At 47.8% G+C, this 12,953-nt stretch overlaps 1 protein-coding gene across 1 annotated transcript in view; it reads right to left on the bottom strand.

Annotated features, from left to right (window-relative positions):
* Positions 1-1,994: 1,994 nt before the first annotated feature.
* LOC139264735 (aquaporin-1-like) overlaps positions 1,995-12,953 on the bottom strand; it is a 47,747-nt gene continuing 36,788 nt past the window's right edge. Inside the window, exon 5 of the mRNA XM_070881747.1 lies at positions 1,995-2,110. Within this exon, the coding sequence (XP_070737848.1) occupies positions 2,097-2,110 (14 nt within the window). The 3' untranslated portion in view covers positions 1,995-2,096. The remainder of the gene's footprint in view (positions 2,111-12,953) is intronic.

Genomic DNA, 12,953 nt, shown 5'->3' on the forward strand with positions numbered 1-12,953 from the left:
GGAAGAGACATATAAATTGGCCAAAAAAAGCAGCAAACCTGAGGACTGGGAGAAATTTAGAATTCAGCAGAGGAGGACAAAGGGTTTAATTAGGAGGGGGAAAATAGAGTATGAGAAGAAGCTTGCTGCGAACATAAAAACTGACTGTAAAAGCTTCTATAGATATGTGAAGAGAAAAAGATTAGTGAAGACAAACATAGGTCCCTTGCAGTCAGATTCAGGTGAATTTATAATGGGGAACAAAGAAATGGCGGACCAGTTAAACAAATAATTTTTGTACTGTCTTCATGAAGGAAAACACAACTAACCTTCTGGAAATACTAGGGGACCGAGGGTCTAGTGAGAAGGAGGAACTTGAAGGAAATTCTTATTAGGCGGGAAATTGTGTTAGGGAAATTGATGGGATTGAAGGCCGATAAATCCCCAGGGCCTGATAGTCTGAAGGCTCTGTGCCTCAATGCGAGGAGTATTCGGAATAAGGTGATGTGTAATGAGAAAGGACTAATTAGCAATCTTGTTGTGCAAGGCCCCTTGGGGAAGAGTGACCATAACATGGTGGAATTCTTCATTAAGATGGAGAGTGACGCAGTTAATTCAGAAACTAAAGTCCTGAACTTAAGGAAAGGTAACTACAAAGATTTGAGGCGTGAATTGGCTACAATGGACTGGCAAATGATACTTAAAGGGTTGACGGTGGATAGGCAATGGCAAACATTTAAAGATCACATGGATGAACTTCAGCAATTGTACATCCCTGTCTGGAATAAAAATAAAACGGGGAAGGTGGCTCAACCGTGGTTAACAAGGGAAATTAAGGATAGTGCTAAATCCAAGGAAGAGGCATATAAATTGGCTAGAAAAAGCAGCAAACCTGAGGACTGGGAGAAATTGAGAATTCAGCAGAGGAGGACAAAGAGTTTAATTAAGAGGGGGAAATAGAGTACGAGAAGAAGCTTGCCGGGAACATAAAAACTGACTGCAAAAGCTTCTATAGATATGTGAAGAGAAAAAGATTAGTGAAGACAAACGTAGGTCCCTTGCAGTCAGATTCAGGTGAATTTATAATGGGGAACAAAGAAATGGCAGACTAATTGGTTCTGTCTTCACGAAGGAAGGCACAAATAAACTTCTGGAAGTATGAGGGGACCGAGGTCTAGTGAGAAGGAGGAACTGAAGGATATCATTATTAGGCGGGAAATTGTGTTAGGGAAATTGATGGGATTCAAGGCCGATAAATCCCCAGGGCCTGATAGTCTGCATCCCAGGGTACTTAAGGAAGTGGCCCTAGAAATAGTGGATGCATTGGTGATCATTTTCCAACAGTCTATCGACTCTGGATCAGTTCCTATGGACCGGAGGGTAGCTAATGTAACACCACTTTTTAAAAAGGGAGGGAGAGAGAAAGCGGGTAATTATAGACCGGTTAGCCTGACATCAGTAGTGGGGAAAATGTTGGAATCAATTATTAAGGATGAAATAGCAGCGCATTTGGAAAGCAGTTACAGGATCAGTCCAAGTCAGCATGGATTTATAAAAGGGAAATCATGCTTGACAAATCTTCTGGAATGTTTTGAGGATGTAACTAGTAGAGTGGACAAGGGATAACCAGTGAATGTGGTGTATTTGGACTTTCAAAAGGCTTTTGACAAGGTCCCATACAAGAGATTGGTGTGCAAAATCAAAGTACATGGTATTGGGGGTAATATACTGACGTGGATAGAGAACTGGTTGACAGGAAGCAGAGAGTTGGGATTAACAGGTCCTTTTCAGAATGGCAGGCTACTGGAGTGCCGCAGGGCTCAGTGCTGGGACCCCAGCTCTTTACACTATACATCAATAATTTAGATGAAGGAATTAAGTGTAATATCTCCAAGTTTGCACTTGACACTACACTTTTAACATTTAGATATACACAGGATCAATTTTATCATGACTAAACACTTTTATTCTTATAATATCTATCGAGGAAACAGAGTACAAGCATGGTAATGACGTATGTGCGATCTCACAATCTAATTTCTGTTTTGCGCCTAAAGCTGTGGTCAAAATAGGCCATCGATACCTTTTCCCATGAAGAGAGGAACACGTTGAGAACATCACTTTAAACAACCTGAGATGGGAAGATGAAATGGAACAATATGAGATACCAAGCTGACAAGACATTCCCCGTCTCAAAGAACACTTGACGCAATTGAAAAAGGACACTGAGAAAGTAAAATGACATTATCATGCGATTCCGGAAGATTCTAACAGGTTGAATGAACTAACAGGTTGTTTGCAATGATCAACTTTTAGATTGCTTAATAGGCAGTTGAGATAATGCTAAGAATAACATGTTGACTTTGCAGTAACTGACCAAGCTAATCTGCCTGACTTAGAAATGGAACCACAAGGGGCCTCGGAGGTTAGGAAAGCGTTACAATGGGGCAGAAGTGAACTGTTAACAGGATATCACCTGGCCTGATCAAAGGTCAGGCTAATGACAATAGATTGTGGCCATATCAGTCATACGTTTCTTCTGGTAATGGAGGCAGTACCTTAATGTTACGCGAGCTAGGCAGAAAACATAGGCGAGTGATTATGTAACACGGAAGGAAATTAACCAATCAGTCACTGTGCACGTGGGCTTTAAACTAATCAAATTGTGCCAAAGGATCATTCACCAGGTTGAGCATGTACCTTTAAGTGTATAAAAAGGTTGTTTGAAGCTACGTTTCATTGGACAGTGACCTGGCTGGACCCACAGCAGGTCACGTCTCCACCGGTGCAAATAAAGACTGCTTGAATCTTTGAACGTAGACCAGGTGCCCAGTGTTTAATTTAAATACTCCACTTCAATGATCAACCAAACAGACTATTTTAGTGGCATCTGCAAACTTCTTAATCATACCCCCAACATTCAAGTCCAAGTCATTGATATATACCACAAAAAGCAAGGGACCTAGTACTGAGCCCTGCGGAACCCCAAAACACCAGTCCCAAAAACACCTATCAACCATTACCCTTGTTTCCTGCCTCTGAGCCAATTTTGGATCCAACTTGCCACTTTGCCCTGGATCCCATGGGCTTTTACTTTCGTGACCAGTCTGCCATGTGAGACCTTATCAAAAGCTTTGCTAAAATCCATATACATTACATCATACACACTGCCCTCATCGACCCTCCTGGTTACCTCCTCGAAAAATTCAATCAAGTTATTCTGACACAACCTTCCCTTAACAAATCCATGCTGACTGTCCCTGATTAAGCTATGTCTTTGCAAATGATGATTTATCCTGTCCCTCAGGATTTTTTCTTTGGGGGGAAGAAAATTCCCACGCTCAAATTTAGGGGTCTCAGATGAATGGTTTATGGCAGTATTGGTCTTGTTCATGGGGTGGTAATAGAGTAATGCAGATCCTGAAGGTATAAATCGTCATGTGACTATTGCAGTGGCAATAAGGACATTCTTTTCCCCACAGCAGATTGGAGGAAAGTATCTGTAAGGAATTTAAAAATTCTCATCCTTGTTTTCAGATCCCTCTATGGCCTTGCCCCCACTATCTCTATAATCTCCTGCAGCCCCACAACCCCCACCAAGATCTCTGCTCTCCTCCAATTCTGGCCTCTTGCCCAACCTCAATTTCCATCGCCCCGCCATTGGTGGCCGTGCCTTCAGCTGCCTAGGCCCCAAGCTCTGGAATTCCCTCCCTAAACCTCTCCACCTCTCTCTTATCCTTTGACTCCTTAAAATCTATCACTTTGTCCAAGCATTTGGTCACCTATCCTAATATCTCCTTATATGGCTTGGTGACAAATTGTATTTGATAATCGCTCCTGTGAAGCGCCTTGGGATGTTTACTGTATAAAAGGCACTATAGAAATACAAATTTTTGTTGTTGTTGTCGCATTAAAATCTACAGACATTATAAAAAGGCCGGGCCAGGAAACAAAACCCATTCGGCCTATCTAGCTCATTCCCTTCACAACTCGTGTGCCGTTTACTTCAGCACGCACTCTAATGCTTCCATTGAGATATTGTGGCTTACATCTCTGGAGACTGTCGGAGGAACGGAAGGCAGAGGGAAGGAAGGAGTGCCACAGTCTTCGGATCGTGGGTAAAGGTGAATTCGATTAAGGCCGATATACAGCACCTTTCACAACCCCAGGATACTTCGCGGCCAACGCAAGTACTTTTGAAGTGTAGTCTCTGTGGTAATGTCGGGAGACACGGCTGCCTACAATTTGCACACAGCAAGCTCCCACAAACAGCAACGTGATAATGATCAGACAAACTGTTTAGTTGTTGGAAATGGGAGGGGGTGGAGGGGGGGGGGAAGGGGGAACGGCTGTGTGACTGACAGTCAAGAATCACCCAATTGGCTAAGGGAGAGTGCACTCGCATTCTGATTGGCCGTGGGAAGGATGGATGTGTCGGGCAACCAATGACGTGAGCGTGTGGGGGGGGGGGCGAGGCATGTGATGAAACCTTCAGGAACACATCCAACAGGAGTTGGCAAATTGTCCACTTCTGAACCTTCCCATGCCCGCCCTGGCACTGGGTCCTGACATGGAAAACATTCCGATTTCGGCCACTAATCTCGCTCACTGAGGTTGGCGCAAAATTCACACCAACAGCATTCAAGAAAGGGACTAAAAAAATCAAGAGAGGGCCCGTCTCTCTTACCCTGTGTTGGACTCCTGAGTCCTCTGTGTTAGTTACAATACATCGATCATAGATCATTCACTCCTGGCCAAACCCTTACGGATGCAATTTAAGTTAATTTTACATGAATGCCATCAACACTTGCTTCAGATAACACCGTGTCTTTGGCTACCTTTACAACGTTCATTGCCCTCCATGTAACTGCAAGTCTATAAAGTTTGCTAATAATAGAACAGGAGAGGCTGACCTTTCACCTCAACGACGCTGTACGTTTTTCGCTTGTCTGTCTAAAGCTGGGCAAAACCAAGATCATTTGACAAAAACTCTGTCAGCTTCCAGCTCTTTGCCCACCCAAGGGGGCACTGTCAATGGTTATTGCGTAAAGTATCGGCCAACGCTACAGAGATAGAGGAGGAACGATGTGGGGCAACATCAGACGATCAGAGCTCGCTTCTGTCTGCTCTCTTTCTCTCTCTCTCTCAGTAACCTTCAGAGCTTCCTCCTGTCTGCTCTCAGTAACTATCACACAGCTCAGAAGGAGGCCATTCAGCCCATCATGCCATCTGATTGAAAGAGCTATCCAATTAGTCCCATGTAATGTATTTGCTTCATGGGTTCTTTGCTTAAGAATTCATAGCAACACAAGGGAATAAGGGATTATGGGGAGCGGGCAGGGAAGTGGACCTGAGTCCATGATCGGATCAGCCATGATTGTATTAGATGGCGGAGCAGGCTCGAGGGGCCGTATGGCCTACTCCTGCTCCTATTTCTTATGTTCTTATGTTCACATTGCTATTTGGACCCAGTTGGTTTATTAACAAAGGTTTAACAATCACACTACACATAACCAGTTCATCCACTAGGCTCACAACTACATACCTCATCGTGGATGACTTAGACCCAAGTGACTGGAGTTTTATTGATTCTTGTGAACATCACGTGACTGGGTAAGCCACTCACAATGCAACAGCTCTACAAACCTGTGAGCATGCTCACTGGTTCATACATTACATCCCACTTCCCCCCATCCCACGCCCCCGCACTTTCCCCGTAGCCCTGCAAGTCATTAACATAGCAAAAATGTCCCAAGGTGCTTCACAGCAGCGTAATCAGACACAATTTGACATCGAGCCAGGTAAGGAGATATTAGGACAGGTGACCAAACGCCTGGTCAAAGAGAGTAGCTTTTAAGCAGTCCTTTCAGGAATTTCAGGGCAGCCGGGTTCTGGACCTTTCCTGGACAGCTGCCTCCCTGTTGCCCTACCAGAACCTTCGGCCTTCCGCTCACATTCCTACCCTGCCCTGTGAGGAGAGATTGAGTAGATGGGGGCCTGTCCTCTCTGACGTTTAGAAGAATGAGATGTGATCTTACTGAGACATACAAGATTCTGAGCGGGATTGACTGGGTAGATGCTGAAAGAAAACAAAAAATGCCGGAAATCTCAGCGGGCCAAGGCAGCATCTGTGGAGAGAGAAACAGAGTTAACGTTTCGGGTCTATGACCCTTGGTCAGAACTCTGCCGAAGGGTCATCGACCCTAAACGTTAACTCTGTTTCTTTCTCCATAGGTGCTACCTAACCTGCTGAGTATTTCCAGCATTTTCTGTTTTATTTCAGATTGCAGCATCCGGAGTGTTTTGTTTTTGTAGATGCTGAGAGGTTGTTTCCCCTGGCTGGCGTGTCCAGAACAAGGGGGGAGCGGCGGGGACGGGGGCACAGCCTCAGGATAAAGGGTCGTCCATTTAAGACAGAGATGAGGAGGAATTTCTTCTCTCAGAGGGTTGTGAATCTTTGGAGTTCTCTGCCCCAGAGAGCTGTGGAGGCTGGGTCATTGAGTATATGCAAAGGCTGAGATAGATAGATTTTTGGACTCTCCAGAGAAATCAAGGGATATGGAGATCGGGCAGGAAAGTGGAGTTGAGGTCGATGATCAGCCAATGATCTTATTGAATGGCGGAGCAGGCTCGAGGCAGGAGTAGGGCCTACTCCTGCTCCTATTTCTTATGTTCTTTGAATATTTATCGGTGAATGCCCGATCTCTATTGAAGCCTGAGCTTCGATATGGTGACGGATACTTCATGCTTAACACCACTCAGATTTAGCGCGCTGCTAATTGATTCCCCCGGAGCGGATTGTACGGGGAGGGATCTGCTTAGTATTCTCAGACACAGCTAGTGTCAGTGTAAGACCTTCGGGCATCAAAAGGAGAAAATGCACCAGCTGTCTGCTCTCAGAATTCTCAGCTCCTACTTTGATATATTTTTTTTAACTGAATCTGAAATGCATTGCAGGAAGGCAATTTCCTCTCATGCAGTTTCAGGCCTCTCCCCGAAACGCCGGGTACATTTGTGGAGGAAGCGTGAAGGTGTGAGGGGAACGGGGACCTGATTCTTTGGGAGAGCCTTCCCTGCACGGACTGCAGCGATTCAAGAAGAAGGCACAACACCAGCCCTCTCAAGGGTGACCCAGGTCGGGAATAAATGCCGGCTTTGCCAACGACGCCCAATCCAGAGAATAAATTCTTATTAAACTCAATGGGGTGAAAATTCGGTTGGGGGCTAATTCGGGCGTTAATGGCGGAGAGGCGGTAAATTTTGCGCCGGGAAATGGTTTGCGCCTACAGCCACAAAATTCAGCAGCAGAGCCCCGAAGAGAGCACTAAGGGAGGCGTTACACACCTCTCTTAGGACACTAAGCTGGCTGAGTTTGGGAAAGTCCCGAGCTAAACAGCCGGCCTCGAAGCGGCCTGAGAGAGGCTTCCCTGGGGGGAAAAAATCGCCCCAATAAACCCAACAAAAATCATTCCCAATACCTTGCTCACCTTCACATAAAAGTAAATCGCTAAGCTAAAAAACAAACACAATCGCACTTACCTCGTGCAGTCATTCTTTCCCTCACCGTCGCCGGTATAGCTCGGAACGCCCGCTTTCCCGGGCGTTCCCACTCGGGCGCGCTGCGGGACGCTACAGGGTCAGCGCCAAACAAAAATCATAGCGCTGTGGAAACCGGGGGCGTTGCACACCGGCACAACACTCCGGGGCGGTACTGGCTAGCGCCCCCGGTAACCGGCACACTGAACATGCCGAGCGGCGCGAATGTCAACATTCCGACTACGGACCCCTTTAGCGCCCCTGGTCCGACCCTTTCCAGAGGCGCATTTCTACCCCATTGGGTTTTGAGCTGGAACGTCCGACATGGAATCATTGACTCAGCACAGAAAGAGGCCGTTGGGCCCAGTATCCCAGTGCCGGCTCTTTGAAAGATTTGTCCAATTAGTCCCACTCCCCCTGCCCTTTCCCCCACAACCCTGTAAATTCTTCCCCTTCATCCATTTATCCAATTCGCTCGTGAAAGTTACTATAAGAACATAAGAACATAAGAAATAGGAACAGGAGTAGGCCATACGGCCCCTCGAGCCTGCTCCGCCATTCAATAAGATCGTGGCTGATCCGATCATGGACTCAGCTCCAACTTCCCCGCCCGCTCCGCATAACCCCTTATCCCCATATTGTTTAAGAAACTGTCTATTTCTGTCTTAAATTTATTCAATGACCCAGCTTCCACAGGTCTCTGGGCCAGCGAATTCTACAGATTTATAACCCTCTGAGAGAAGAAATCTCTCCTCAACTCAGTTTTAAATGGGCGGCCCCTTATTCGAAGATCATGCCCCTTAGTTCTAGTCTCCTCCATCAGTGGAAACATTCTCTCTGCATCCACCTTGTCAAGCCCCCTCATAATCTTATATGTTTCGATAAGATCACCTCTCATTCTTCTGAATTCCAATGAGTAGAGGCCCAACCTACTCAACCTTTCCTCATAAGTCAAACCCTTCATCTCCGGAATCAACCAAGTGCACCTTTTCTGAACTGCCTCCAAAGCAAGTATATCCTTTCATAAATATGGAAACCAAAACTGCATGCAGTATTCCAGGTGTGGCCTCACCAATACCCTGTATAACTGTAGGAAGACTTCCCTGCTTTTATACTTTTATGGAGAAAGATTGCAAAGTGTCGCAGTACAGCGGGACCTGGGGGTACTTGTGCATGAAACACAAAAGGATAGTATGCAGGTACAGCAAGTGATCAGGAAAGCCAATGGTATCTTGGCCTTTATTGCAAAGGGGATGGACTATAAAAGCATGGAAGTCTTGCTATAGCTATATCAAGTATTAGTGAGGCCACACCTGGAATACTGCGTGCAGTTTTGGTTTCCATATTTATGAAAAGATATACTTGCTTTGGAGTTCAGAGAAGGTTCACTAGGTTGATTCCAGGGATGAGGGGGTTGACTTATGAGGAAAGGTTGAGTAGGTTGGGCCTCTACTCATTGGAATTCAGAAGAATGAGAGGTGATCTTATTGAAATGTATAAGATTATGAGGGGGCTTGACAAGGTGGGTGCAGAGAGGATGTTCAGGGTAGGAAGAGGTCATTTGAATGGGAAGAGGTTGGTGCGGAGCATAAACACTGGCATGGACCAGTTGGGCCACATGGCCTGTTTCTGTGCTGTAAATGCCATGTAATAAGACTGTTGGGTTTAAAGATGGGAGCAAGAGGCGAGGAATGACTATCCTGTCCAATGGAGGAAGGAACTGTGCAAGATATTGCGAACACAATTCAATCGGCGACCCCAACTGCAAAGATTAGGGAGACGTTGGCCGGTAAGGGGGATCTGATCACTGAAAACATACGGAAAAGCGTTGTGTATCGTGGGATGTTCTTCTTCTCTTCCTAGGCAAGCCCCCCAGAGTTGAGGATGACTTATATTGGGGGGTCCAGGCAGCTGAAGGCACGGCCGCCAATGGTGGGGCGATGGGAAATCAGGGACACGCCAGCGGCCACGACGAACAGGATGGTGGGTGGCGGGTCAGATGGACCTTGTTTTTTTTTTTGGTAAAGATGTTAATGGTTTGTTATTGTCTCCAGTGAACCACAATTCCGGCATTCCTTGTCTTTTCCCACCACGTTCAGGATTCCAGGCATCAGGCTGAGGAGAGACTGCCTGAGGTGGTCTCGAAAAGAAAAAGCTGGGCGAGGCGACCTGATAGAGGTCTTCAAGATAATGGGCCTGAATTTAATGAGGGCCTCCGCCCACCCAAAGTCCCGCCCAAAGTCCCGCCCAAAGTGCCGCCAATGGCCGCCGAGGTACCGGACGGCACTTTGGGCGGGATATTCATGGCCGAGGTCCCTCGAAGGTCGGCAGGCGGCAGATCTGCTAAGTAGGCCGCCAATCTGGGCGGCTGCCGGCGGGTGGTCTGATTCTCGGCGGCAGAGGCACTTGCCGCCCAGGCTGGAGTCGGGCCCAGGGAGGGTCGAAGAGCTGCAAGGCAAAATCACCAGAAAAAAAAAATCCATCGGAAGACCTTCAGCGGACCCCGTTGAGGTAAGTCGCTGTGAAAATTATTTTTTTTTTAAAGCTCACTAACCTTTTTGGTCAGGATCTTCATGCCTACCGTCGGGGACGGACCAGCCACCGTTCTGCCGCCGACTCCCGCCCGCACCAGAATCTGGCACCTTGGCGGGCGGGAGCGTACTTGCGCCACTCGGCCGTCCGCTGCCATCGGCGGGCGCTCCCCGGCGGCTCTCCCCTCCCTCCCGCTCCAGGCCACGACCAAAGTGGCACTGGGTGGTTCGACCAGAGGAATGTTGGCAGCAGTGGGCGGTATTGTGATCAAATTCGAGCCCAGTGACAGGGTAAGGGTAGAGAAGACGTTTCCACATGTGGGGAGGGGGAGGGGGCGGGGGGGGGAGAGACCAGAACTATAGGCCATAAATATAAAGCAGTCAACAATAAATCCAATTGGGAATTCAGGAGAAACTTCTTTACCCTGGGCGTGGTTAGGATGTGGAACTCGCTACCACAGGGAATGGCTAAGGCGAACAGCAAAGATGCATTTAAGTGGAAGCTCGATAAACACATGAGGGAGAAAGGAACAGAAGGATATTCCTCCTTCGAGATTCTCCAGGATCTCGGCGCTCCTCCGATTCTGGCCTCTGGCGTATCCCCGATTTCCATCGCCCCACCATTGGTGGCCGTGCTTTCAGCTGCCTAGGCCCCAAACTCTGGAATTCTCTCCCCTAACCTCCCTGGCACTATCTTCTCCTTTAAGACATTCCTTAAAACCTACCGCTTTGGTCACCTGTCCTAACATCTCCTCATGCGGCTCGGTGTCAAATTTTGTGTTGCTAACGCTCCTGTGAAGCGTCTTGGGACATCTCACTAAGTTAAAGGCGCTACGGGAATGCACATTGTTGTCGATGATGTACTGCCAGGGTTAGATGGAGAGCGAGTGGGAGGAGACGGGCAATGTACAATCTATGTGAGGCTCAGGTTGTGTGCAGTTCAGTTGGATGGTGCAGGAGCAGAAGGAGCAGCGTTGCGGCCTAGCCCAGAAGGCTGAGCGCCCCCCCCCCCACCCCCCCCCCGGCCTGCGAGCACCCTCGGAGCAGGCCGGGGAGCGGAAGGAACAGCACGTGCTGGAACAGGAGAGCCACGGCAGTGAAAAGAAACGTCATCAAGGTCCAGGTCGGTGATTGGAGAGTGGGCAGTTACAGCAGGAGCAGCGAGGTCGGGGCGAAGGAGCGGTGAGAGACTGTAGAGCGACGTGATCGGGGACCGGGAGAGGCGAGGGCCCAGGGGCAGCACGGGCCAGCCCACACTGCGATATGTGTGCGCACTAGGTCCGTGCAGCAGAGCTGGTCTCCAGTCGTCTTGGTTAACCCTTACCACTAAAAAAAAATCCAAGCACAGGCATCTTCCACCCTTCAAGATTTAATTCGGACCTGGAATTTTAGGTCCATCATTGAAACACCTGTGAACTTTTTGACCTGGAAGCAAGTCATCCTCGATTCGAGGGACTGCCTACGATGGTGATGATCAAGAATAAGGAAGAGAAAGTGCCACACTGCCACCTGGTGGGTCATTCCGTTCATGGCAACGAGCTCGGATTTGTGCCAGTGCAGGGCAGCCCTTTCTGCCGGGAGACTGAGGTTCTCAGCGGAGTAGGTCGGATTTTATTTCGGGGTCGGGGGAGGGGGGAAGCGGGGGACGGCGGGCGTGTTTGAATATGCTCGTGACAGACCAAAGGAATCGACTTTAAGCGGTCTCTTTATTAAATAGGAATTTTCACAGTAAGGTTGAAATACAGATAATCTTACAGGTCAAATAGAACGACGGAAAAGAAAAATCAGTCTTGATGAGCAAAAGGTCTGGAGCTCGAAGTCCAAGAGATGGTTAGGTGTCGCTGGTTACACAGGATATACGGCACAGAAACAGGCCATTCGGCCCAACCAGTCCATGCCGGTGTTTATGCTCCACTCGAGCCTCCTCCCGTCTTTCCTCATCTAAATCTATCAGCATAACCCTCTATTCCCTTCTCTCTCATACGCTTGTCCAGCCTCCCCTTAAATGCATCAATACTATTCGCCTCAACCACTCTCTGTGGTAGCGAGTTCCATGTTCTCACCGCTCTTTGCTTAAGAATTCATAGCATCACATTGCTATTAAGAACTAGTCGGTTTATTAACAAAGGTTTAACAATCACACTACACATTACAGTTCATCCGCTAGGCTCACAACTGCATACCTCATCGTGGATGACCTAGACCTAACTGACTGGGGTTTTATTGAGTCTTGTGAATGTCACGTGACTGGCTAAGCCACTCGCAGTGCAACAGCTCAACCAACCTGTGAGCATGTTCACAGGTGCATACATCACAGTGACTATCTTATGTTGACGGCCTCTAATTTTTCTCTTCCCCACAGGTGAAAACTCTCGCTGTGTCTACTAGATTGATCAATACCTTTTGCTAATGTGCACCGCAATATGCCAGTGAATATTCAGAAGCGGATATCCAACTGGTTGGTTTCCACAGGTCGAGTTGCAGAACTCACTCGCCCTGGAAGAATATCTGCTGCCCCCACGTTCTATCTATTGATCTAAAACACCTCCTTTCCAAAGAAGGAATGGTTCAATAAAAATAAATTAACTTCTATTTGACTCCAAGACGAGCTTCCGTCCACATGTCCTCCCCATCATCAAGACTACTTCCACCTCCGTAACATCGCCCGTCTCCGCCCCTGCCTCAGCCTATCTGCTGCTGAAGCCCTCATCCATGCCTTTGTTACCTCTAGACTTTGCTCCAACGCACTCCTGGCCGGCCTTCCACGTTCTACCCTACGTAAACTAGAGGTGATCCAAAACTCGTCTGCCTGTGTCCTAACTCGCACCAAGCCCCGCTCACCCATCACCCCTGTGCTCGCTGGCCGACATTGGCTTGCGGTCCGGCAACGTGTCAATTTTAACATTT

Source organism: Pristiophorus japonicus, chromosome 5 (assembly GCF_044704955.1).
Source record: "Pristiophorus japonicus isolate sPriJap1 chromosome 5, sPriJap1.hap1, whole genome shotgun sequence".
Lineage (NCBI taxonomy): Eukaryota > Metazoa > Chordata > Chondrichthyes > Pristiophoridae > Pristiophorus > Pristiophorus japonicus.